Source organism: Psittacula echo (assembly GCF_963264785.1).
Source record: "Psittacula echo genome assembly, chromosome: 7".
NCBI lineage: Eukaryota > Metazoa > Chordata > Aves > Psittaciformes > Psittacidae > Psittacula > Psittacula echo.
The window spans coordinates 39,263,522-39,290,549 of record NC_137740.1 but is presented as its reverse complement, the minus strand read 5'-3'; the positions used below and the strand labels follow the sequence as shown (position 1 = coordinate 39,290,549).

The window sequence follows — 27,028 nt, the reverse complement described above, 5'->3', positions numbered from 1 at the left end:
TGTGTATGGATAGAGAATTATTCAATAGACTTACCACTGATCGTTCCTTATATTCCAGTTAAATCTGAAACACAACATAGCATCTTAGTGGAACTAAAAGCCTTGAGGCATTCATATGACAACCCTTGTTTTCACCTTGGAAAGGCAGCACGCAGATAGCACAACCTGTAGAGTGATCCATCTCTATCACAGCAACCTGCAGACTTTGACCCTGATTTTCTTCAGGGCTACATCACTGTCATACCAGCACAGCCCCACCAATTGTGATGGCAGGCCTGATTTACATTGAAGTGAGAAGGCAAGTCATCTGCTTGTTTTCATGCCCCCGTATCAAATGCTGAGTGTGACCAGACACAGCAGTTGGCCCTTTTGCTCTGTCTGTTCATAACCCATAACAGAATCCTGATTGGATTGTGCTTATTTTCCCTTGCATGTTCCCACCAAACGGAAAACAGGGTGACTGCAGACACCTAAATGGTTGTTACACGTGCCACTGGAAATTAAATCTATTCCTTAAAGAAGCAGTGTAAATTTTAATTAAACTGCTGAAAGTCCTCAGGGTATATTTATCTCCGTTTAACTGAAATGAATGACAAACCCTCAGAAAAAGAGCACTCGGTCAAAATGCAGTAGCATTTCAAGCATATGCTGCATATTTCATGTAAGACTTGTCCATTGTTTCCACTGCTTCCACCTTGGCTTATCTGAATTCAACACAAATTACAGTATTTGTTGATTTTATGTTGGCTTTATACGTAGTTCTAGTTTCCTTATAAGTCACTAGAGACAGGCTCCTCCTGAGGGTGATACAGGTTGGGACCCACTTTAGGCAACCAGAGCACTCTCTTGAGGTCGATGTCTAAGCTCAGTCTCTAAGTTTGGCCACCTTGAATAGCTCCTGATTCCTCTCTTAAGGAGTCACACATCAGTTGTAACTCTCAGATCTGAAGCATGAGGATCCACCCAAGGAGAAGTGATGACAAGTTTACTAACAGAATATATACGGCATAAAACCGAGTAGTGTTCTTGCTGTGAGACAGTGGGACTCCTGCAATTCTCTGCAAGTGACATGTGCTCTTGGGGTTGTGTTGAGAAAAGTATTAGCTTCACATGGGCCTTGAGGAAGAAGGAGACACTGTAAAGCTATTCCTTGCTTAGGGACAACTTGAACATAAAGAATTATTCAAACTAATTTTGATGTCCTAGTTCTTCAAACATTTCAAATGCTGTCTTGATCCGGATTGAGTTGCAAATATTCTTTAATGTTGGGAAATGTATTAACTTGGTAGAGATCATGGAGGCAAAAAAAGGGGGCAGCATAGAATAACCAACATTTGTCACGTTTGGTCAAAGAAATGTCAACCACGAAAACACTTCAGTTTAATAATGTTGTATTTACAAAATGTGCATGCTTACATTGCAGCCACCCACATTTAAAGGTCTATACACTGGTCACTTACATAGTTGTTACATAAAAATCATGGACAGAGCAGGAGAAAATTAAACCATTTACAGAGCTTTTTAATCCTCTACTTAAGTCAACTAAATAAGTTGACTTGTGCTTGCGCTACATTTTTTTAAGATAAATATTTCAGGTCTGGCACATCAGTAAAAAGCAGAACCTCACACATGTGGAGCTGCTCCCTCATTTTCCACAGGTTCCCATAGACAGACCACCCAGTGCCAACAAGCAATCAAAGATGGTTTTTTAAAACTTTATTTATGATTCCTTTTTGACGCATGTGTTTCTCAAATAAATATATAAATAACTGGAAATTCACTTCCAGTGAAGCACTGAAGTATTTGTTATCCCATCCACATATCATTAACAGTTTTAATCTATTTTACAGTGTACCCAAATAAAATTTATTTATCTGCTAGGAAAAACCAGTTGACACTGTATCTGCTAGGGTAACTTGAGTCAAGAGGAGCAATGTCTGTCAAATCATCTCAGATATCTAGATTAAATGCCTTTTAATTGCTGTTGCCATCTTCTTCCCGTTTTATGTATGCTTTATTCAATATTTGTATTTCTTCCTGATAACCACCTTTCTCCACATACTGCTTTTTACTGTTCTGCCTATGAGCTTCAACAGTGTCCGGAATTGATATGTTTATATCGCTGTCAGGATTGTTTGATGGTATGAAGAGGGAGTAGGAAGCAGTTTCCCCTAAATCACATGAGACAAACCTATTTTCTTTCCTTGAATAACGTAAGGATGGAGACCTTACCTGCGTGGAGGACTGGCTAATGTTACTGATGATTGACACAGTATCCAGGGCCTCTTCATTGTCACAAATTTCAAGTACCTCTAAATGAATTTTAACACTTGTGTCAGCAAATGTATCAGGAGACTCCTCTGGGTTTGGCTCGTGACCAACACTTTTAGATCGATATACTTCAATTTTCTTTGACATGGGTGTTATTTTTTGCCCTTCAGTGCTTACCTCATAGGTGGATAAAGACAGTGTTTTTCCTGTGGGTGCCTGAAGAGATACAGTTCCTTGAAATGCACACAAAGGGACAGCCAAGGCCCCACCTGATCGCTGGAAAGAGAAAGAATGACCATTATTTCATGTTAATTTTCGAAGTTAGAATCCATTATATATAAGCAAATTAGGCTTAGTTTGTTAACTTATTTTCCTGACTTTTCCGTTCAGTATTTTAGAAATATTTATGACTTATTATCATTATTATTATGGTATTTATGACTTTAAAGAGTAGAAAGAAGTGTTTGATAATTATACATTTAGTATAAAAAGTGAAGTCTCTGTGACTCAGCTTATGGACACACACACTTTTCTGGATAGTCTACACATAATGTTTCATTGCAGCCAGTCCTCAAGGAGACAGCCCGCACTAGCTGGCAGCTCTCTAGCTAGTACTCACAGGCACCTCTGAAAGTGTTTTCTATCTCCTTGAATCAGACGGACAGACTGATCTCCTAAACCTTCTCATAGTGACCAAAATGACAGAAATTACACCAGAGGACTGTTCAAACACAGGAACCTATGCTGCAACACCTGTCTCCCCTGGGCGCCCTGTCTTAATGACTCTTAACTAAATTAGGTGCCTAAAGTTAGCTGGCTTAGCTACCAAGCTGAACTTTCCAAAACAACTTGTCAGCTATTATTTGTCATGGTTTAACCCCAGCTGGCAGAGAAAGAAAATTTAGTTAAAGCTCTGCAGTACTAAAGGTCATCCTCAAACCAAGAAATTTTAGCAGCTACAATGAAAATATTGTTCGAGAGGCTGTAAATAAAAAAAAAAAAAAAAAACAACACATTACATAAAGAAATCACTGCAAGTGCCTGTGTTGTAAACAGAGGACACAGCTTGCTCCTATGTAGGTTGCTGTAGCTGACTCAGTGGTAGGTTGTTACATGTTCTTTTCCATAGTGTTGCAGGACAGATTCTGGCTCTCACTCTCACGCTATAAAGACTCATTTTTAACTGTGAAGGTTCTCCTTCATAACTTACAGTGGACAGAACAAAAGTGATGACAGAAATAGACACATGCAGCAAAGAAACACCAGACTCAGGTTCTGGAGAATCTCACTGAGGGCTCATCTTTTGCTCCATCCTCATTTGCTTTGCTGCAGCTGGGCTTTGACTGCTTACTGAGAAGGGCAGGGGTTATCATTTGAAAACTTCCTATTATTCACTAAAAAGTATTATATATAATGAAGCACAGCTTGGCCAAAAGCAGCCTCCGTGGCAGGCAGCGAAGTGCTGACTTCGGGAAAAGGCAGTTCAGGAGGAAGAGCTGCATCAATTTATATGGAAATGTGCAACAAGAAAGAATAGTGAAAACCAGGGCAGCTGCAGAACCCAACTCTGCACCCACACAGACACCAAGGAGAGGGGTATTTGAAAAGTTGACAGGTAGCAAGGTAAATCACTCTGTACAGTCTTCTGTGTTGCTGTTGCTATCAGGACCTGTTGATCTTTCAAATCTACCTCACCCATCACTGACAGGCAAGAGAGCTGGGGTTGTTCAGCCTTAAGAAGAGAAGGCTCCAGGGAGACCTTTGAGCAGCCCCCAGTACCTAAAAGGGCCAACAAGAAAGCTGCAGAGGGACTTATTTCAAGGGCATGTAGCGATAGGACAAGGGGGAATGGATTAAAGTGAAAGAAGGTAGATTTAGGTTAGATATAAGGAAGAAAGACTTCACTATGAGAGTGGTGAGACACTGCAACAGGTTCCTCAAAGAAGTTGTGGCTGCCTCATTCCTGGCAGTGTTCAAGGCCAGGTTGGATGGGGCTTTGAGCAACCTGGTCTAGTGTGAAGTGTCCCTGCCCATGGCAGGGCGGTTTGAACTAGATGATCTTGAAAGTCCTTTCCAACCCAAACCAATCCTGTGATTCTATGATGTCCTGGGTTCAGTAGTAGCAGTCATTTTTTCTCCTTCTTAGTAGCTGGTGCAGTGCTGTGGTTTTGACTTTCAGCCTGGAATAACACCGATGTTTTTAGTTATTGCTCAAATGTTTAGTCTGACCAAGGACTTTCTGAGTCTCATGCTCTGCCAGGGAGGAGGGGAAGCTGGGAGGAAGCAGAGACAGGACACTTGACCCAAACTGACCAAAGAGGTATTCCATACCACAGCACATCATGCCTGGGATGTAACTGGGAGTTATCCGGATGGGCTGGCTCACTGCTCAGTCAGGCTGGGTTATTATCGGTCGGCGGGTGGTATTGTATTCTCTTCCCTTATTTCTCTTATCATTATTCTTATTGGTGGCAGCACCAGTGGTTTATGTTATACCTTAGTTACTAAACTGTTCTTATCTCAACCCATGGGAGTTACATTCTTTCGATTCTCCTCCCCATCCCTCCAGGAGTGGGGGGGGCAGAGGGAAACAGGGGGGGAGTGAGCGAGTTAGACTGCATGGCTGACAGAGTTTAAACCACGACATATAATTACCTCACCTTCACTAAAAAGCATGTAAAGGAAATTAGGTTCCATTGAGTAGAAAAATCTTGCCAAACTGTGACTTAATGTTGGTTTTTGACAAAGGAATTGACCCGACAAAACCCTCGGAGCTGGCTTGCCCTGCTGGAAGGAAATCAAAGTTGTACTAGTCTCCTTAATAGATCTGTAAGAGAAAAATGGTCCTCAAGTGTTCTTCCAATGTGCAGTTACAGAGGTAGCTATCACGCTGTGTCATCGAGCAGGCAGAGGTCCTAGATTGGTGAATGTTAGCTGACAGCAGCTCACTGGCAGCTCCTGGCTGCTGTTTTGAGTTCAGAGCCATGGTGGGTGCAGGGGCTCCTTCAAGTGTAGCTCTCCTAAGGCGAAGCACCAGCAGCCTTTGTTTCAAAGCAATGAGGAGGGAGCTTTTTTTAAAGCTCAGCTAGGTGTTGGCCCTTACATTTTCTGTAGTAATTAGTAATGAGGATCACTCCTCCAGGAAAGATGTGAGAATAACCGTTTTCTCAGCTTGAGGAAGCTGTTGTCCACCCATCTTCCACCCCAGTTGCTTACTAAGGCCACTGGAGGATAGAGCAACAAATCCAGCTCTGGGTAACATCAAATGGACAAAGCCTACTGTTCTAAGCAGCACAGAGGCACATGGTAAGCATCTTGCATATTGCAATGGATAGAGCCTGGATATCTATCAGCTTTGGTAACACACATTTAGAATGGTGTTTCTGTTGGATACAAGCCAATTTCTTTGGCTCTATTTCCACCCCCCTGTCTAGTTTCTGCACTCAACACTCTGAAGTCCTTTGCATGGTCTGTTTGAGTGCCTGCATTTCTGGCTGTTAATCAAAGCCAGAGTCTGAAGAACAGTCTAAAAGAGCACTTAGATTATACAGAAAGACATCTAAAGAGTATGGGAAAAAAAAAAGTTAAATAAGAACTGATTACTTCAGTGCAAAGTTACATTCTGCTTAATAAAACACTGCAGATGTGTCATCTTGAATATCAACAAGATGGAGGGTATGTCTGAGACATGAGCAATCTCACTCACTGGAATGAATACTCCAGTTCTGGAGAATCAGAAATTTTCCCATCACCACACATTTAGTGGCTCTTTCCAAAAGTCTGTTTTCTGTTGAGAAATCAGTATTTACTTTTAGAACTGAAAAGGATATACTAACTCTTCTGGGCCACTTCCCAGTCCCTGACCAGGAAGCCAGTAAACTACGGAATTTTTGCTAGAAATATAGTTCAGTTACAGACACCTTCACCTGTTTCTACAAATACGGAATCCATTCCTCTTCATAAACTGTGCATCATAATGCCACACACTCGTGACTGCAACAGGTGCTTGACTAGTAACCACTGCCCTTGCAGAAGCAGCTTTCAAATCACAGCTTTAACATCCTCAGTGCCGCAGCTGAATTGCAAGGAAACTAGACAACTAACTGCCAGCTTTGATGAAGTATATGTGTGTGAAACAAACCCATTCATCATCAGTGCAAAATGTTAAATGTCTAAAAAATCCAAGTAATTACTGAAAATAACTTACTGAGCACACTTTATTGAAAATTAAATCAAACCCTGGAATTACATGATAGGGGAAGGCAGGAATAAAGCCTGAGGGGAGATCTGAGCCAGTGAACTGTAAATATACAGCTAAGTGCTGCGGGGAACTTGCACTACCTTGTCTGGTCCTGAAGTGCCACAGCCCCGGAAAGACTTCTGTGCTCCACACTGGAGGGGAGACACTATGGCCACTGATGGTGATCGTCCCTCTGCAGCCGGAGCAGAGGAAAGGACTCTGCACCAGCACCAGAAATGGGATAGTGACCGAGAACCCAATCTGGCCCCTCAGCGATGCACAGGGCACTGAACAGCACAGCCAGGGTCTCTCCTGGGTTCAGAGCTGGTGCTCATCTTCCGCTCACTTTGCAAGCTCTGCTCTAGAGTCAAGCAGCCCAACAGAAAAATGCCATGATTAAAAACAGCCCAAAAGAAGGAAAAATGCAATTCTGGTTTTATGTACAGCCAGATAAAATTGATTATTACTGGAATTACTTTCAGTATAAATTATTACTAATGAGAACAGAATGTAACCCTTATTTTGTCCTTGATATGATTACTTAATATCCATTTTTGCTTCCTGTGACACACCCAAGGAAATAAATAGGAATCTATTAGCACACCAGACTATACTGGCACATCCTGTAAAGAAGCATTTTGTCTTCCACTGTTCCATTGTTACCTACAGTTCAGCTTTCTGATTTTAAGACTTTCAATGTCATTTAATTCTAAAGCAGTAGGAAGAGGAAGCAATTTGAGTAACAGTTAACAGTAGCTTTCACTTCATCCATCGAGGTTCCTGCACCCCAACTCTGCATTATTTTAGCTTGAACAAAAGCATCCACAATTGTAGAAAGGTTATGATTAATTTTTACTTCAGTGAAAAAATAACGAGAATCATGGTGCTGTTTCTGAACATCTGCCTCCACAGCCCATGCCCAAAATGCTTTTTGCAAAGGCTCCACCAGGCTTATTCCACACTATTTTGCCCACACACTTTGTTTCTGTATTTAAAAGAAAACCTAGTTTTTAAAATAAATACACATATTAACTCCTCACACACAATTTATGCTGTGCATTCTCTTTCTAAAGTACTTCTACATGAATGTTTTTAGGAAGGTACAGAAAACTTGGAGCCACTTGGTTCTTGGATCGTCTTCAGAATGACAATGCTCTGATGCTAAGTTGACAATGCATGCAGGAATCAGGTACTGGTATAAAGGTGAAGACCTTTGTGAAATAGAATAAACCCCTCTCTTTTCAACCAAAGTGCCATTTTGCAGCTGTTGTAGACAGCAGTTTTGCAAAGTATTAGATACTCATATATAATTATCATTATTCCTAAATAAAATGCAGAAATTCTTCTCAACTCCAGTACTGTGTTTATTTTATCAGGTTTGTAGTTATACTGGGATTTGTAGTACTATCTCAAAGACATCTCAGCTGAAGTGCATTCTTTCTAACTGTCATGCACCCCATACCAGTTTGCCACCTGCAGCCATTACCTAAGGTAAGGAAGCTTTGCTACCCATGATTCTGATCCTGTAAAGCCAAGACTTGTCTTTCTGAGATCTTACTCTCTCTCAACTAGGAGAGTTGAAGGAAAGATGAGATACTTACCTGCTTGAACAGAGATGATTTAAAATTTAGTCTGATACTGTTCTTATATCCACTTATAGAGCCTTTTTCTCTGTGTGCACACAAGCACAGATACATACAAGTATTTATTAATTGTACACAGCATATATCCATATAAAATATTTACCTTTTTACAGCTGATTTCTTAATTTCTGGTAGGATTGAGAGCTCTCAATTCAGAAATGCTCTAATGTTTCAATTTTTTTAAAAAATCACAGCATTCCCCAGTCAAAACCCTATAAGCCAAAATCGCTGTTCTTTATGCTGAGGCCACTTTTAAGTGAATACCACAAATTATCTGCTGGGTCTCATAAAAGTTGCAGGGTAGTACTAAATCTGAGCTATCTCCCTGGAGGACTGATTTCTTCAGATTTGCATCACGGAAACAGCAAGTTGGTAATTTTCAAAGTTGATTAGTATGTATCCACACACATTTCATCACTCAGGACTGCTGCTGGATCTCTAATGCCATGATGTCTGCCCCAAGCTCCTGCCAACAGGAGCTGTCCCTTCCTCTGCTCAGTTTTACTTTTTGTGGAGAGTGTTTATTTCCGTCACGCCCTATCACAGGGCATCCCCCTGTGCAGCTCCTGCCCGAGAGACCTAGAGGTTATTCTGTGTGTTAGAATCTGGAACAGGGATTTCACTGGAGAACTACATATACCAGCACATGTATTTTTAACAAGCAAAGATAAAAAATTACAGTGAAATAAATCATAAATGTACTTGTTCTTTAAGGAGTGTTGATGCATTCTGAACAGAGAAATCTCTGTATAACTGATGAAGCAAATGCTTTCATTATTAAATTTTCCACCTTCCACATTTCACAGAAGACAGAAAGTAGTTGTGCCTATGAGAAAACCATCCTCATAATCACTGTAGTTTCAGACTCAGCTCCCCCATCCTGTTCCGGCTGCCTGAGCAGCTTGAGCCAGATACTGTGGCACAGAGGAGGCCTCAGCCTCTGCAGAGGACAAAACTGAGCCCCAGCAGTGGGCTGGATAACAGGCCCTTGCAGAAAGGTTTCAATTTGTAAGTGCTCAAAGCAGCGAAAAAGGGCCCAAGAGACACTGACTTGCAGTTTTCCAGTGATCTTACTAAGACTGTTTATGGAACCTAGAAGTTCTGCAGCTTTCCCTGCACAGAAATAAGTTTTTGATCCCTAAAGCTTTTTTGAGGGGGAAGGGAAGGGGAAGGTAACATTTACAGAATCTGTTACTGTATTTCTCCTTGCAAACTGGCAGAAACAAAAGAAAAACATGCTTTTGTATCTGGTTTGCCATGCAATAGTCATACTTACGTGAAATATTAATAAAGGGGTATTAAGCTGCAAGTAGACTAAGAAAATTTTAATTTCATCCTTTGCCAAATCAGAGCCTCATTCTGCATGCTGGCCAAGGGTGCGCAGCATTCCCTCTGCTTCCCTTCAGTGTCTGCAGGAGTTGATCAGTAATTTGCAGAGCTGCGCGTTATAGAAAAGTCAAAAATGTACAGCTGAAATCAACTCTGAACACTGTTTCTGATGTATCTACATGTGATGTTCAAAATAATTTAAAACTCTATCTTACAACTGATCAATAATTTATTTTGCTAGAAGCAGCCTAGAAAATTCTTCAAGGCTAACAAGTTAACATTCCAAATACCAAACATTTCTACATACTTTTCTTGTATTACATTAAGTGTAACTAGATTCATCCTGTTACTAGGACCTTAAACTCAGTCATCCCAGCTTTCCAGCACTTAGCACCTGCAAACACCATCGTCCAGTCTGGATAAGCACACAGTTTCCACGATTTCCTGGTAAACTTTTGTTTCAGGGAGTAGATGATTCCATAGCAGTTAAATGAAAGCATGAACAACTCCATTCTCCAAAGACAGTTGTCAGTTAATACTTCATCTCCTGAGAACAAAGCTGACAGTGTTCCAGAAGCAGATCCTTAGCGAGGTAACACTTCTTAGTAACTGAAATCAAAGATAAACTGTTCAGAACCACATGACCTGAATGGTGGCTCATGTAGCCCACAGCTCACTTGGATTTTAAAGACAATAAACTGCTGGTGCAATAAGGCCAGTGCAGAAACAAAAGGTTAACTGGGGGAAGAAAGGAAATCCCTAAGAGCCTGAATTCCTATATGATCAAGGGGAAAAAGAAAATCTGCTTGGAGGATTCTCCGCTGCAGCTAAGTTAGAAGATACCCTCTCTGACTATGCAAGAAGGCTGTGTACTCAGACATTTAAACTTTGAACTAGTTGCTGTTCTGGGTTCAGCAGTAGCAGTCATTTTTCTCCTTCTTAGTAGCTGGTGCAGTGCTGTGGTTTTGACTTTTGGCCTAGGAACAGCACCGATAACACCGATGTTTTTAATTCTTGCTAAGTAATGTTTAGGCTGACCAAGGACTTCCTGAGTCTCATGCTCTGCCAAGGAGGAAGGGAAGCCGGGAGGAAGCAGAGACAGGACACCTGACCCAAACTAGCCAAAGCAGTATTCCATGCCACAGCACGTCATGCCCAGGATGTGGAACTGGGGGCACTTACCCAGAAGGGTGAGATCGCTGCCGGGGTTGGGCTGGGTATCAGTCGGCGGGTGGCGAGCGGTTGTATTCTCTTCCCTTGTTATTTCCCTTATCATTATTACTATTGGTGGTAGCAGTAGTGGTTTGTGTTATACCTTAGTTACTGGACTGTTCTTCTCTCAACCTGTGGGAGTTATATTCCTTCGATTCTCCTCCCCATCCCTCCAGGAGCAGGGGTGGGGAGTAAGGGGGGGAGTGAAAGAGCGACTACGTGGTTCTGAGTTACTGACTGGACTTAAACCAAGACAGTTGCCCAGACACAGTTGCCTAGTGCCATCAGAGATGACGCAGAGGATTCGGGATATCCTCAAAAACTTTCAAATATAACAAAAAAACTAATGGGAGACCTACAACCTCCTGAACCAGCAGCTGGAGGCCAAGTGGGACTCCCTAAGTCAGCTCAACCGATTCTACACGTCCGTGTTTCAGCAACGGACTCAAGCCCAAGGTAGTTTGTAGACTCTCCCTCATGATCCCTAAGTTTCAAACGTCATGAATCACAGGCCCTGGAATAAGGTAAGCGTAATATTAGTGTTACAGCAAAATAAGAGATCATATTAGAGTGTGTATCTCCATCTCTGGAAGAAGTGGGAGAGCTCAGATGTGAGGTCCCAGAATGGCAAGTGACTCTTCCAAGCCTGTGGGCAGCACATTGGTAGAGCTAAGAACAGACAGCAGGTTTTGCTGTGTCCCAGTCCAACGCCACTCCTATTGGGCCATGCTGCCTTCGAAACAGAAATATCAGCAATCTAAAGAAAGCTCTAATGAGTCTTCATTGCTAATTACTTTGGTGGAATACAGCTCTAGCTGAAGAGTTCTATTTTTAGAATGTTTTCAGCAAGTATCTCGAAGTTTCTTTCCAGACACAATGTATTTTCTTTTTATCTTAAAACAGAGGTTTAGTCTTCCATTTCCTGACAAATAAAAATTAGCTGCAGTAAAATTCATTACTGCAATGATTTGCCCTTTGAGAGGCTGGCTGCAGAAAATTTAGAGCTAACGGGGTATGACAAGATTGGACAAGCTAGGACAAGTTCAAGCTCACCTCAGATGACCTGAAAACCAACATTTGTCATTGGCCTGCCCAATGTGGACAGACATTTCTTTGGAACAAATTAGTAACAGAAAGTGCAACACAGGCATCTAAGGTAAGAATACTTCCATCTATGTACCGGAACTTCTGTACTCGTTTGTCTGGGGCTGAAGTGAGTGAGCTCAACAGAAAGCCCTTTAATATACCATGCATAATGCATATGGCACCTTTAGAGACACCCTGCAATGTGGCTGCAGCATGGACAGAAGCACAGAAGGCACCCTGCTTTAAGGCCACGCAGATGAGTCCAGCATTCTCCTTACTTCTGGGCTTCACGGACAGCATCTGCCATGAGCTTCACATTCTCTGTAATTGCTGACATCCTACAGAAGGATAGATGCTCTGCACTTATGCTATATTATTACAAACCCTCCATATTTTCATGTCAATACTTACTGTTTCAAATCTATTACATTTAAATAGTCTTCTTCAAAGGCAGAATAGTTGATTTTACAAGAAACAGCTCTCTTCAATGTGGAAACAGGCTGGCATGTCTTGCTTCCACCAAAATTCTTGCCTGCAGGACACCTGTCTCACATCCTACACTGATCTTTCGAAAGTAACTGGGAAGAAGTGCGCGTCTGTTTTGACTTGTATGTTTGTTGTTTTTAGTAAGATTTTTAGAACAAGTACAGACTTGGTTCTTCTGTAATTCTGTGCATTTGTTTTCACAATACAGTGTGAGAAATTCATGACAATTTCTAATAATTTATTTGCACTTTCAGGTAAAAAAAGAGTAGGCAGAATTAGAATTTCAGTGTTAATTGGAATTATTTGTATGAAGATAAATATTTGAGGTGTGCACAAGAAACAGATATTTTTAAAAATCTACACTAGAGGAACATTCAAACTGAGAAGTTGTGCCTCTGAAAGTATAAAAATGTCAGCACTGTAGTTATCTGGGCAAATTAATTCTGGCTCTTGCATTTCTACCTTCTGTGGTATAATGAATGTGGGAACAACTGATCATGCAACTGAAGGCTAAGAGCATGGTCTATGTGCATACATAGGTTCATACATGGAGGCAGGTGGAGAAGCTACCTGAGGCTTTAAAAGCAGAACCAGCACTGCAGCTGAGGCACCACCTCACTCCTAGCTGTAGAGATAGCTCAACCCCTGCATCGCCACCGCGCAGTGTCCATGAGTCTCAAGTAATACAGGTTTTGTCACCTGGACTTCAATTAAAGCAGTGTTTGTGTCCACAGAACTGAAATTTCTTGCTTTAGAAAGATGCAACTCAGCAATTTACGTATCACATTCTAAAGAACGTGGCTTTTGCATAGTTACATACATCTGCTAAAGCCTTCCTGCCATGAATGTCTGAAAATCACTTCTTACAGTCTGGACTGACAAGGCTGATCACATTATGAACTGTTTGAAGAAGTTAGTATTGCAGAAGAGAGAAGAGGTCTATTAGGCTGTATGTGGTGGGTACAGAAATCAAGAGCTTGCGATGTCTGGTCTAGCTCTCTCCATTACCTTGCTACCAGGAAGCAGTCACTCTTTGTACAGATGATCTGCTGACATTCATTCTCTTTATTGTAATAGCTGCAAAACCGGGCATTACCCTTTTCACCAGACTCCATAAAGTTTATTTGACATGGCATGCACTACCAGTGCTGCAAAAAAGTTCTGGGTTCATTTACAAACATCGTATTACGAGGCTTTCTGCTGAGCTGCAGATATTGGGAAGTTAAACTGAAATGGTGTTTTGCTTACTCGGGAAATCTAATGAAGAAAGGTGTGTTGAAGAACAGCACAAATCTTTAAAAAATTGAGAACACAGCAGCCTAGAATGTAATGGCTTTATAGAAAGGGGTCAAAATTGCACTGCTTTTCTAATTCACATGCCATTAAGTGACATTAGGGCCAGTGATCCCTAGGGTACAAGGATCCCTTGGTCAGTGTGATATTGATTTTTTTCATAGCATTGTCTGTTCTCTCACGAAAGGAACACTGATACTCATCAGTGCAGCTCTCTGCAGAACTGATTCCTGTAAGAGTCTGTGACACAGTGTCATTGGTCAGCTCCACAAGGTTTGTTCATCCTCATTACATCTCCATGGCCCTGATTTTTATTTCTTTTCTCCAGTTCTGCACGTGCATGTCTACTTGCATGTCCACATGTCTACTTGCATACATTAAAACCTGTTTAAGCAACAGATCTGAAAGCTGTTGCTTATTTATCTGGACCAGACAGAATAAACAGCAGGCATAGGATGACAGCTGCTTCACAGATGGGCACCAGCCAGAGGGAAACGCTATGGGAGCTTGCCTGTGTTCAGCCTTGCCCTCTTGGGGAAACGTTTCTACTCTCAGTATTTCTCCTGTTAGTGTAATTCAACAGAGTGCCAATTGCAGTTTAACAGCAAGCAGAGTCAGCAAGCATTGCAAGGGCCACACCACTTTGTCCTACTTGGAGCAAAGTTAGAAGATGGTGGTGAAATGCTACATTGATTTTCCAGCTGAGGGAACACTGCCTGCAGGAAGATACGAGACGAGAACATCAGGGCAAACCAGCATGGGTATAGTTGTATAGGCCAGTGGAAAGCAAATTTCATAATGTCTATTAATAACTCAGCTTCTATGCTGTGCCTGGTGTTTACTGGAATGTTTACACCTTTCCTGTAGTAAGAAAGATCCTGTGTATTTATCACCTCTCAAAACACTTCAACTGCAGACGTACAGTGCTGACTTCTCTTAAGTGAAAAAATTTACACAGCTTTCCCCCTTCTCTTTGCAGGGCATGTAAATAGGTTCTATACAGAGAGTTTCTTGAAAGAGTTTGCTTGAGGCAACCCATATATGAAGTATCAAGTCAAAGAAAAAAAAATAATCAGAAAGGCTATAATGTATTGCAAGACTGGGAGGTTTCTGTTGCCTGAAGGCAGTTAGTATAGGAAAAAAACCACATGACATATTTACACTGAATCTCTTTAGGAAAGGGAGATACAGTGGTATATCTTATAAGATGTTAAAGGTATCTTTCAAAAATGCAGCTGAGCAAGAGTTAGAAATTACAAGTACCATTTTTTCTCTCCCTCTCAATTATAGCTAATCTATATAGGTATTAAATAAAACCAGCTGCCTCATTTTCCTTTCATCCCACTTTTATTCCAGAGAAATCACTTTGATGGAATAACTCTTTATTTACAGAACAGATGATGAAGAGACAACCAGCTACAGCATCATTACTATCATTCCAAGTACCACACAGCTTCAACAGAAAATCAAAGGCATCACATGTACTGTCTGGCACCCTACTCTTCAAAAGGCTAAACTGATACCTTTCTCACTGCTTATTTAAGGTCTGAAAACATAGAATAAAAAATACTGTTTTCACAATACAAAATAAAATGGGCAGCTGTCTGCAAGTATCACTTGTTGCTCAGAGGGTGAAAAAGAGTAATGTAGGGAAAGACTTCACATCCCTCGTGCCAACAGCCTCCTCAGGCTAGGTGTGCCCAGGTAACTTGTGCCAATTGAAGTAGCAGGTGACCTAGTAAAGGACAAAACTGCTGCCACAGGTACCCTGCGCAGGATGTGCGCTGGGTTTGATTTTGGACCACAGCATGCTCCAATTGGACTGTTCTCCAGTATGTCATTTCTCTTCCTCCAGAGCTTTCTCAGAGAAAGCTTGCGCAATTATTCGTGAAACAATGTTTGTTCAAGCCTGACTTTATTTGCACACGACATCTCACCTCCTTTTCTCTCTCCTCTCTTCTCCTATTTAATCTGCAAAGTGGCTATGAGAAGGATTAATAAAATGGCATGACAACAGGCCCTTAGCTGGTGACACCCGGCTCATCTGCACTGACCTGCGCAGTACAGGAGAATGCCATGGATGGCACCAGGCGAAAACTGAGGTAGTTACGGGTGCTTTATCTGAACAGCAAAATCAATGCTGATTCACTGATGGCAGCAGGAGGGTTATATTGTAAAGGGTTTACTCACCCTGCTGGTAAGAAATATATGCTCTTTGTGGAAAACCTAGCTGCTGTTTGGAGATCAGGATGAGACCACTGCACATTTCTGGTGTGATGAAAACGTTCTTGTTTATTGCACTTGGCATAGCAGGTTTTATTCCAAACGGGACACCTGTCAGCTACAGCAGTGCACACTGTGTTACTCATTCAACAGCAGCAACTCTCACAACGATTTCTTCAATACCTGGCTGAATTTGACTGTAGTTCTCCCAGCTCTAACTACAGTTGGCATGGTATTTTCTAGATTTGATTGAATTACAGAATCACAGAATGGTTTGGGTTGGAAAGGACCTTCAAGATCACCTAGTTCCAACCCCCTGCAATGGCCAGGGACACTTCCCACTAGACCAGGTTGCTCAAAGCCCCATCCAACCTGGCCTTGAACACTTCCAGGGATGGGCAGCGACAGCTTCCCTGGGCAACCTGTGCCAGTGCCTCAGCACCCTCACAGGGAAGACTTTCTTCCTAAGTTCTAACCTAAATTTCCCCTCTGTCAGTTTAAAGTCATCAGTAAAGTCATTAGTCATCTGCTATCCTATCACTAGTTGCACTACTTTACTATGTGGAAATTCAGCATTTAAGAACATATTTACTACATCACTTAACAGCTAAGCTGAAAATGCATGTGCAAATGCTGCTATTCTTCCTCATACTGCAAGTTATTATAAGCCGTTCTGCCTGTTGAAAAGAAAGCTGGAAGTACTCTAATAGAACGTCTATATTTATTTCTGTGATCAAGCATTTATAGTCTAAAAGAACTGAAGATGAGGAACTTTTATCCTATTAGGATAATAATCCATTTCTTTTTAAGGTTTGGTACCTTCTCCCAGTTGCCTAGCTTACTTGACAGTTTAAGCAGAAGTACACAGCTAATAAATGCTAGGGAAAGACGCCTATTTTAACCAAGGTGAGAAATGGAGAGTGATGAGGAGAAAGTGACTTTTCTTAGATACTTAGTGACTTACAGATAGGATACATGAAAGGGATGGCTTTCAACTTACTTAATGTTTAGCCCAAATTTATCTTTTCATCCAACATAAATTTGTGAAATGCATTAGAGTTATTTTTAATATGCTTACTGGGGTTGCATATTCTGCCCTTTTTCAGCAGCAAAGCAAATGTCAATGCTCTGAATCTCTGGAAACTCATGCTGAATGTCAGAAACAGTAAGATCTGCAACTCAGAAGCCTTGAACTTTTAGACCATAGCAGTCTTAATGCCTGGCAACTGTAAACTGGGTTGTAACTTGGAAGAGGTCAGAAAAGCATGAATTGGGATTCCTTGTAGCGTCAGCAGTGAAGAAGTATGCCCCGAAGTGACAAATAAAGCCATCCACATGCAGTCGTTGGCAGCTGCTTCACAGAAAAGCTCGTACCTGCTGTAATGGAAGTCACAGGTCTAGCAATTTGAAATGTCAGACACAGGAGATGGGAAAAGGAATTTTTTATTTTTGTTTTTAAACACCATCTGGAAACTACTGGAAGGAGAGCCACAAGGAAATGGCCACAAGAGCACCCACTGCAAGGATGAAGCTAGTAATATACTCACTTTATTAAATGTACCATACATGGCACTAAGAGGTTAGCATGAACCAGTAGACTAAAACCACATTGAGTTATCATTTTCTTTTGCCCACAAATGCAGTAATTCATCACTACACAGTGCAACAGAGCGAACATTTGCTTTTCATGAAAGAGATCATCAGTTAAATTTGAAATATCAAACAAATTTCTACCTTGACTCAAATGATAAACTTGTATTTATCAGAGGGAGAGGGGATTCTCTTATTTAGATATAAAATACATCTTCTGATTCTTCCCTATGTATGTACCAAAAGTTGAGAACAAGCTGGTCTGGCTGTGAAGTCAGCCCTGCTTGGAGCAGGAAGTTGAATGAGGTGACTTCCAGAGGTGCTTTCCAACCTACGGCCTTCTGCAGCTCCTGTCTTGTGGACTTTGCACAGGCTTTTATGCCACTCCCACCGACCGTAATGCCAAATGTTCACTGAGTTCTACAATGCACATTCAAACCCTCAGAACCTAGTGAACACTTAGCCAGGCAGACTGGCTTTGGCTTCTGACTTCATCATGCTCCAAACTCTGGCCTCCCACATCAGCTCAGGGCTGTGGTGGGAGGAAGGGCTGGGGTTCTAGGTATTAGCAGATACCAGAATTCTAATAAACAGGGGGCCACTGTACTGCCTGAAGAGTTCACTGAAGTGACACCTTGGAAAGATTAACAGAAGCCATAGCTCTCTAGCAAATGCTACAAAAGCATGACAGTCTACCTAGTCCAGTCAACATGCGCTCCAGAAGGCAGGGTTCCCATAACCCAGGCAAGGACAAGTCCTTTTCTCCCATTTGGATTTTAAAATTTAACTTCTTTAAACATTGGCAGAATAGATTGGGAAAAACTAAGCCTTCCAGGAAAATTACTGACCATCTTCTGTTGTCCTTGAATAGGGCATAAACATGCAACTACACCACCTGGAAACATTTTTCTCAGATTTAAAGAGGCTTCTGTTTATTTCAGTGGAGGCACTTAAACCCCTTTAACAGGCAACTGATAACTTCATAGTCTGTGTGACCACTGAAGGTCAGTAGGAGAATAACTGCTTCCATACAATGCAGGAAATAGCTCTCCCCAAATACAAAATCATCCTCCTGAGCATTTAAGGTTTCAACCAAGTGTTTATTTCTCAGAAGAGAGATACTCGTTTCTTTCAATGTCACAGTCCTAGAGAAAAACTAAAGATATGCTTTTTCCTATGGCCAGTATGTATGAACTTCTCACTGTGCAAATACAGCAGAAGAAAAACAGTGCTTTTGCCACATACTACAAAAGCTCCTGAAATTTAATCAAATAAAATGAAAAGTCAACTTCAAATAACATTACTATTATTACTCAAATAGTAATAAAATATTTTTAAACTACTTCAATGTTCTTTGGTTTACTCCTTTTGCATATACTTCCTGGTTGCTTATGCATAATAAACTGAAAGCCAATACTGGCTCCTTTTGTATTCCACCAAGGGAAACTTCCAAAGGTGAGCAGGCAGAGCTGACATTTTAATTGCCTCAGAGACAATTTACAGAAGCTATGTGAACTTAGGATTATGTCACCTAGAAAACGTGAAAACTGCACTTACATGTATACAGACCTACCCTGATTTATCTTGAAAATAGGGATGCATCTATGCTGCCAGAAGACCATTATATGCACTATTTATGCAGACCAAAATAATGTACTGGAATGTAAATGCCATAGCACAGGAAAGGTGCAGAGAGAAGGACCAGATTACTGCAAGATACAGTATATTACCTCTCCTCACTCCTTAGGCCACTCTGAGATGCTTTTTAGAGTTCGCTATATGATGAAAGCAGCACATAAATTCCACAAGGATCAACAGCTGTTGCTCATTTCAATTTCCACTACAGAGATCACACTGCAGGCTCACTCGGTGCCTAAAGCCAGCTCTCAACCTTTGGTTCATAATCATGAGTTTGTGGTAGACAGAAAACCCTCATACTCATTGCCTGGTGACAAGGAATGGCTAACAATCCCTCCATTCATTAAGAATATTAAGCCTGCAGTAACTGTTGTGATATTTTTCCCCTTAAACAAAAACTGATTATAGAAAACGAAAGTAAAACTTGTCAGTTCTCCTTTAAGCCTATGTTCTTACATGAGATAATAGCTGCCCTTTTGCTGGATCCAGTTTCATTCTGCTATTCTACAAACAGCAGTTTGGGGCAATTCTCTCTCACAGCTGTCCTTTAATATTGAGCCCAGCTCTAGCCAGAAGTCAGTACAGACCCTCCCATATGGGCAGTAACAACGACGTTTCTCATAGCAGAACCAAAATGCCTCCAAGCTGAGGAAATCAGTGATCCCACTGTTTTTGATATGCCACTATCAGCATAGCAAGGAGTAGGTAAATGAAGACTCTGCACTAGGAACAGGCCATAGTCCTGCAATAACTGAAAGCAAAACCCAACTTTTGTAGCAATGGTGGCACATTCAGCAGGACACCCCTCTTGGTTAGAGTTACATCGTAAGACTGGAGCACTCTCTATTAATTTTAGATGTTATGTCCTTAAATCCTATAGTTCTTGATATTCCCTTTCTCCCAAGCTGTGGAAAGCTCTGTTGGATTCAATACAATGTACAGCAAATATGAGAGAGGAGACAGAGAACCTCTGCACAAAGAACTGCACAAGCTGAGATTACAGGCACCTTTAACAAGTCTTTCAATTGAAGTGCTATTGTACTAAGACTCTACCTTCACTTTTCCCTCAGAACTTCTGAAAACTGAGAAATTTCTCAGAACTTCTTCTTCCCAATAACTATTCACAATCTAAAGGAAAAGGATGAACGATATAATGTTTGGGATCTTTTCACTTGAATCTAAAAGGAATCTTTTCACCCAGATTGAAATCTGCATTTCTCTGTGGGATTTACCATTCATGCTGGGATTTGCAGTTCTCTTCTTTCCTCTACCCAAAATGTTAGCATGACAAAAAAAGTCCCCAGATGCTTGCAAATACTCTTGAAAATGTAAGTTTTTTTGAAAGCAAATTCCTATTCATTAAGATGAATTAACACAACTCATTCTGAATTCTTACTATACAGAGATCATGCAGGTGCACACAAAATTGTCATTATAATAATTAAATACCCATGATTAAGATGGCAAGTGAGAAATTATTGCAGGATCAGAATTTGCAAATAGGTGTGCAGTTACTAAAATATACAATGCTAAATATGATTTTTATTAAAAGTAACTAAAAGTACCAATGAGACTAATAATAATTTCAATGTAAGCAAAAATTATTCTTTTTTTTTTGTAAGGTAATTCTCATTATCAGAAAAAAATAAGGGCAAATAAGTATTTTACCTGTCGAGGGGTCCTTTCTGATTTACTCCTGCACCATTCCCAATCTGTGAGTTCAGGTTTACGGCTTTCCTCCTGTGACAGCCTTCTTTCTGGTCCTTCAGAGAAAGCTGACTGCTCAGTATTTCTGCCCCCTTCTCTGTCAAGGGTTCCCCATTTGTCAGGAAGCAGGAGGTTGGTGCCCCCATCCTTGCTGGACTCCTGCCTGGCCACTGGTCCTGGTGAGACGTCCTGGGAGCATTCTGCTAGGGCCAGGATGCTGAATGCTGCTGTCCCACAGTGGGGCAGGTCAGTGCTTCTGCTCCCAGGCTCTTTAGAATTATTGCTGTTATCACTCACCAGGTTGTGACAGGATGTAGACTGACCATCCCCACTGTGGTGGTGGTGGTGGTGATTTTCATGGGAGATTTTGTAGATTCCATAACCTTGCTGGAATGACAGGTTGAATTCAAAACCTCTACGTTTGGCTAAGCAGAAAAGGAAGAAACGTCATATTAAAGAGTCAAAACCAAGGAAAAAAATTAGATTACATACAGAATGAAAATTACATTCTAAAACATGGAATAAATTATTTAATTACTGCTTGAAACAGACAATTTTCTATTCATAAAAAGAATGAATTGTTGAGAAGACAGACTTCTCAGATAGTATGTTTTATTGCCTTCTTAAAGAATTCAGAAATTCCAAAGTTACAGGATTCCCAGAAAATGCTAGATTATCTGCCATGTTGAAAATCACATGATGTATGATGTTTTCTGGAATATACACAAGAAGAAAGTATTTAAATTTGTAATATTCTTTTTCTCACAGCTTGTTTCAGCTATATTCCTAAAGGTGAAAAATAGTACAAAATTAGAAAATATTTCTGTGAATCTGTAACTAACCTTCAATATCAATAGTCAAGCAAGAGAAAAAGAATTTTACAATAAAAATATATATATGAAGTATTTACACGATTTTTTTAATATTCTCCATTCTAAATCCAATGCTCCAACTAATCTTTCACAGTAATTGAACAATTCAATAAAAATTCTCTATATTTATACTGTTTCATTCTTCTGCCTCTGGTGATCACAAATCACCTGAGATCCTTCCTTCTCCCTCTTTTCATCTTACTTTATGTAATAAGTGAAAGTGCCTATTGTTTAACTAGTAAAATAATCTTCCCACCAAAAACTTCATGCTAAATTATAAAATAAAAGTTATGAGGATACATTTATACAACCTCTACTTCTATTTAATATTGTGTGCTTAAGAGATCAGAAATAATTATGGATTAAATTCCAACCTTAGCAGTCACTGCAGTTGAGAGTCTTCAGCACAAGTATCTAAAAGTCACAAATTTATTTTAAGTAATTTTATAATTGTTACTTTTCTGTCTGTTGTACATTTATCTCTCTAAACATCACTATTAAATACAACTGAAATAAACTCCCTTCTTGGTGAACTGCAGTCATCCCCTCCAGGAAAGCAGTTAAAATGGCATCAGATGCAGCACAAGCCATTCTGCGCTTGAAGAATGTGTCCAAAGCAAGTGAAAGTCTTGAAAGAGAATGACTTTTCTCTAGGATTCAGTAGCTTTCCTTCTCCCTAAATACTGCAGTGAACATCAGGGATTCATCCACCAATGTCGGAAAACTTTCACCCCAGAAAATGGGAAACAACACCCATATCCTCAAGGGCATTTAACTCTTTACTCGTGCAGCTGGACTAGATGATCCTTATAGGTCCCTGACAACTGACTATTCTGTTCCTCGAGCAGGTTTTACAACGAGGCCCAGAGAAAAACAGCGTTTTAAAAGATTCCAAAGTTACCAGTGAAGTCTGGCATCCTTTCTTACACCAAGGTAAACTTTGTTAACATGGACAGAAATATTTTTTGTCAAAAACAATGTAGAAGTTCCTCAGCTTTCAATAAGCAGCATGAACATGCTGAGATACAGGCCCCTGTCATAAATCGTGTCCTTTGCCATTTGCTTATTGATGTTGCTGGGATTTCTGGTTAGTACAAGCAATAGCTCCTCTCCTTATAACTTGCTTACAATCAGCATGGTTTTTTTACCCCCCACATTAAACATGCTTGGCATGTTCCATGTATTTGATTAGTGAAGTCAGAATTTGGTAGAGACATCTTTCCCAAATGTAGGCGAGGAGAGCAAAGCTAGGATTCAGAGTCCATCACACTGTGCTAGAAGATCTGGCAGTGAAATGGGAAAATCAGCCAAGCTTCTGTGCCTCAGCATCTACCATTTCCATCCAACTGCCTCACATTAATGTCTCATACACTGTTATGAATAATATCTATATAATTCAGGTGCACGATTTCAAGGAGTACAAAGTCCTGCTACTGACACTAACTTCCTATCCTCTTTACTACAACAAGATAAATCTCAGCTGTCTTCACTTGTCACCCTTCTGTACTTACTTTTGAATTCTTCTGAAGACATTGCATAAGAATTCCTCCCGCAATTAATGATGCAGCCACAGGGCAGGTGGATCCAGTGTTCTGACATGGCGAATACTGGGGTGACTGTAGCAGCCAGCAAAGTCAGAAGGAAGCTAAGTGTCTCAAACGAAAGGCTCCGGAAACCACTGATGTGCTGAACAAACATTTGTATCTGAAAGACAAAGCATTTTGAAATCTGAATTGCTTCAGGCACATTAGGTACTTCCAGGAATAAACAGAACATAGCACTATGAATATGACACAACTAAAAGACATGGGTTGTCATTAGTGTTTGTTGAGCCTAATAATTTGGTTTCTAACCAAGAGTGGAGAAAACATACTGACAGAGGCTCTCCTCCTCATTCTGCATTTCTCAGAAAAACCCTTGCTTAAGTTAAATATTGATGCTTGGCACTATTAAAAAGCAACACACAATCAGACACTGCTAGCTCAGTCTCTCCTGTGTGCTACTGAGGAACCCTAACTTCTGACGAGGAACAGGAGACATAACTTAGCACCACACAGCGCTATGTGGCAGATGCTCCATAACGCTCTTCTTTCCCTTGAGAGAATCTCGGACGCTGAGTTTGTACACATCCCAGGGACAGGGGTAAAACCCATTTTCTGTGTTCAAAACAGACTTCAGTTACACATGAATGTACCTATTCCCAAATATACCAGTGCATGCACATGGACAGCACTTCCCCTTTCCTCCCCTCATGCTACAGAGATTCACAAGATGCAAGCAAACCTCACTTTTCTAACAAACTCCTATTTTTTTAACCAGTCTGGCAAAGAATGTGACTCACAGCTGTGATGAGGGACAGAAGAGCTACCTCAGTACAATTCACAGATCCCAGAATGATGAACAAACACTTGCCAGACAGCTGGCAGTACAAAAGGGTGGATCTTATTCATCCCTTTATTCAGGTGATACAAATGATGTAGTATGTAGTGATAGGGTAATGGAATGCTGAATCAGGCTCTGCCAAACCTGCTGAAAGCCAGTTAAATACACATAGTGACAAAGACCTGCTTAAAAAGACTTTTGCTGGCACAGACTATGATGATCAACTGCAATGGCTACTGTTCATCTGTTTCAATACACGGCACACCAACTCACATCCCATTTAAATGTAAGTAAACACTAGAAAGTAAAGCAATCTGACAAGTTACCATCATTGGAAGCCAGAGGATGACTTTCGTCAATGCAAGAATCAGTGAGAATCGTTTCTGGGCAAATCCCACCATGAAGCTCCTGCTCTGTGTGCCGCTCATGCAGTGGTGCTCAAGTGCACTGCTTCCAGCCACACCTTTTCTAAAAACTGCCTCCGAGATTGGACATGTGTTTTGGAAATGCTTCAGAGTTTTATCCACAGGGTCCACTGGTGACAGAGATGGAGTAGCAGTACCGCAGCCTGCAGGTGTCCCAGGGGTGATATAGCCTCCAGAGACTTTCTGGTAATCACCGTGTAATAGCTGTTGCTCATCTGAGCACAACAGCTGGTAAGTTAGAGGAACAGACAGCACTGTGAGGAGGCAAAAGCACAGTGAGTAGACAATAAATAAAAACAAGATATAGGAACTGGCACAGTCAGTGAAGCATCCCCAAGAGGTAGGGATGTACTTGCCCCAACCACAAAGAGGCAAAATGCAGATCAGCAAACTGACAATCCAAATGCTAAGAATGGCCCATACCATGTTCACTCGTTGCTTGGAAGTGCTGCAGCTCATTGTCTCAGTTTTGCTGATGGTATAAAAGTTGTAAGAAACTATAAGAGATCCTTTCAGGTTGCTAGAAATGCCCTGGAATAAATATATAAGAGCTGAGGTGGTGCATAGAGGCTGGGGGAGGACATCACTTGACCACTGGGTGAGCATGAAAATAATCACTGGCACAATGCTGATCAAATCATCTATTGACAAAGAGGTCACAATCATTGAAACTGTGGTTCTGGTTTGCATTTTCAGCAGGGAAACTAGTGAATAAATGCTGCCCAGAAGTGCTGTGAATGCAATGATAAAAGTCAAGCAGAACAGAAAAACATTCAAAGTTCTCTGCTCATGAGGCTTATCCATAACGCTATGATTTTCAGTGAAGGAGCTCATCCCACTAAGTGACAAATTACTGGGCGTTACCGACATTGTCCTTGGCAAATCTTTTTCTCTGCCTTCTCGCCGACTCTCCAAGTTTTTGCTAGCAGAAATCAAGACTGTTAGCTCCACATCGCAAGTTTCTTTGTTTCACAAGTTTCTTTGTTTTTCTAGACCCTCTTTCATGGCATCTGATGAAGAAATATTCAGAAAGCACCCCTGATAACCAGAACAACTCATGCTCTCGAAAAATCAGGCAACAATGAAGTCTCAAAGGTGCTGGGAAAAAAAAAAAAAAAAAACCACAAAAAAACACAAAAAGCAATTCTTCAAAATCCTTTCAGTACTGGAAGATGGTTAATTCAGGTTCTTCAGGTAATAACATGCCATTCAGTTTTGACAGGTATCAGGCAAGGCGCCCCACTCACGAGTTCAGTTGAAATGAAGGCAGAACATCAGGTATATTCAAGCTCTAGTAGCTCAGGGAGAAACAGCAGAAATGAGAGGCTGCTGGACTCACCCTGTGCTGCTCTGAGCTGCAGGAGGGAGGAGTCAGATGCAAGCAGGATAGCAGAGCCAAGGGGAGTGAGTATCTTTAGGAGGGAACTGCCTCAGCTGGAGCAGAAGACTGAAACAGTGCCCCTGCTAAGCCACACCTCCAATGCTGACACTGAAATCCAACGCAAACACTCAGATCTGATGTCAGCTGTAAATGTCATTCCCGTAAAGCCCACAACGGCTGCTCCAGGGCTGTGTATCACTACTGAGAGAGCTGCTCTTATTCTTTTGCACTTCTGTACTATAAGCTTAGCAAAGGGAAAAGCTGCAAGAGCCTTTTATGAAGATGAAGCAGAAGTGGTGTGTCTGCTCCGCGTTTTTGTATTCCTACTCCCACTGTGTGTGTGTGGATGTGCATATACTGCACATGGATGCTGTGTAGTTACTTACTGTCAACCTCTCATTAATGACAGGTACCTGCCATGCACGTTAGCCAGGTGGTGCCTGCCTCTGTGATATCTCAGCTCAGTTTGAGGTTTATAAAACTTTAATTCTCCACATGATTCAAATGCTGACTGCCTGCTTTAGTTGAACATAGGGAGAGAATCACAGACAAGTGCATTCTGGCACATTACGAATATTTTCTCCTGAGGAAGTGCAATACTGGTGAAACTTACGAGGTGACAAAATTTCCCACACCCAGATGTTAAGTGGACATGTAAGTGCAATGCAATTCTCTTGGAGGACTTCGTCTCCCCCTTCTTTTTGGCACCACTTTGAGTTCAAATACACGATGGGGCTGCAGGACAAATATTTTCTGATTAAGGGTGATACTGTAAGGCTGCTCCAATTACTTGCTAGTCTGAGTAACATTACAAATCCAGTCAGATAGAAATCTTTGTAATTAACAACCCAATCTTTGCTCAGCTCTTCCCACTTTGAAATGTGTCAGCTGTGTCAAGGCGAGAGCTGGACTGCCCAGGTGTCTTCCCTCCTGCCTAGGCAGGGCAAAGTTGGAGGCAGAGATTCTCAGAGGTGCTGGAGTCCCAGATGGGACAGGCAGTGGAACAGAATGCATGGCTGCAGCTCTGTTGTGTGACAAGAGCCCATGATACAAGGATCAGAGCTAAGGGCAATGACAACTTACATGAATAACCCCTCCTTTATTTCTCATCTCCAAGCTGCCTTGCCATGGCACCAGAAATGCTTATGCCCCAAACAAGGCTGGCTCCCCCAGTCAACCCTACATGCCCTGTACAGCCACAGAACTGTCCTCAGTGCCAGATCTGTTGCTAAGACATGCTCCTCCTTTCC

The 27,028-nt window shown here is 41.2% G+C and overlaps 1 protein-coding gene across 1 annotated transcript; it reads right to left on the bottom strand.

Moving 5' to 3' along the window:
* Positions 1 to 1,974: 1,974 nt before the first annotated feature.
* Positions 1,975 to 25,625, bottom strand: GPR149 (G protein-coupled receptor 149; the record flags this gene model as incomplete). Its single annotated transcript, XM_080623884.1, has 4 exons — positions 24,299 to 25,625; positions 23,102 to 23,294; positions 20,680 to 21,143; positions 1,975 to 2,547 (listed from the first exon to the last, which is right to left on the bottom strand). Exons 1-4 carry the CDS (start codon positions 25,265 to 25,267, stop codon positions 1,975 to 1,977), a joined length of 2,199 nt encoding a protein of 732 aa, XP_080480010.1. The 5' UTR covers positions 25,268 to 25,625.
* Between the last annotated feature and the right edge of the window lie 1,403 nt (positions 25,626 to 27,028).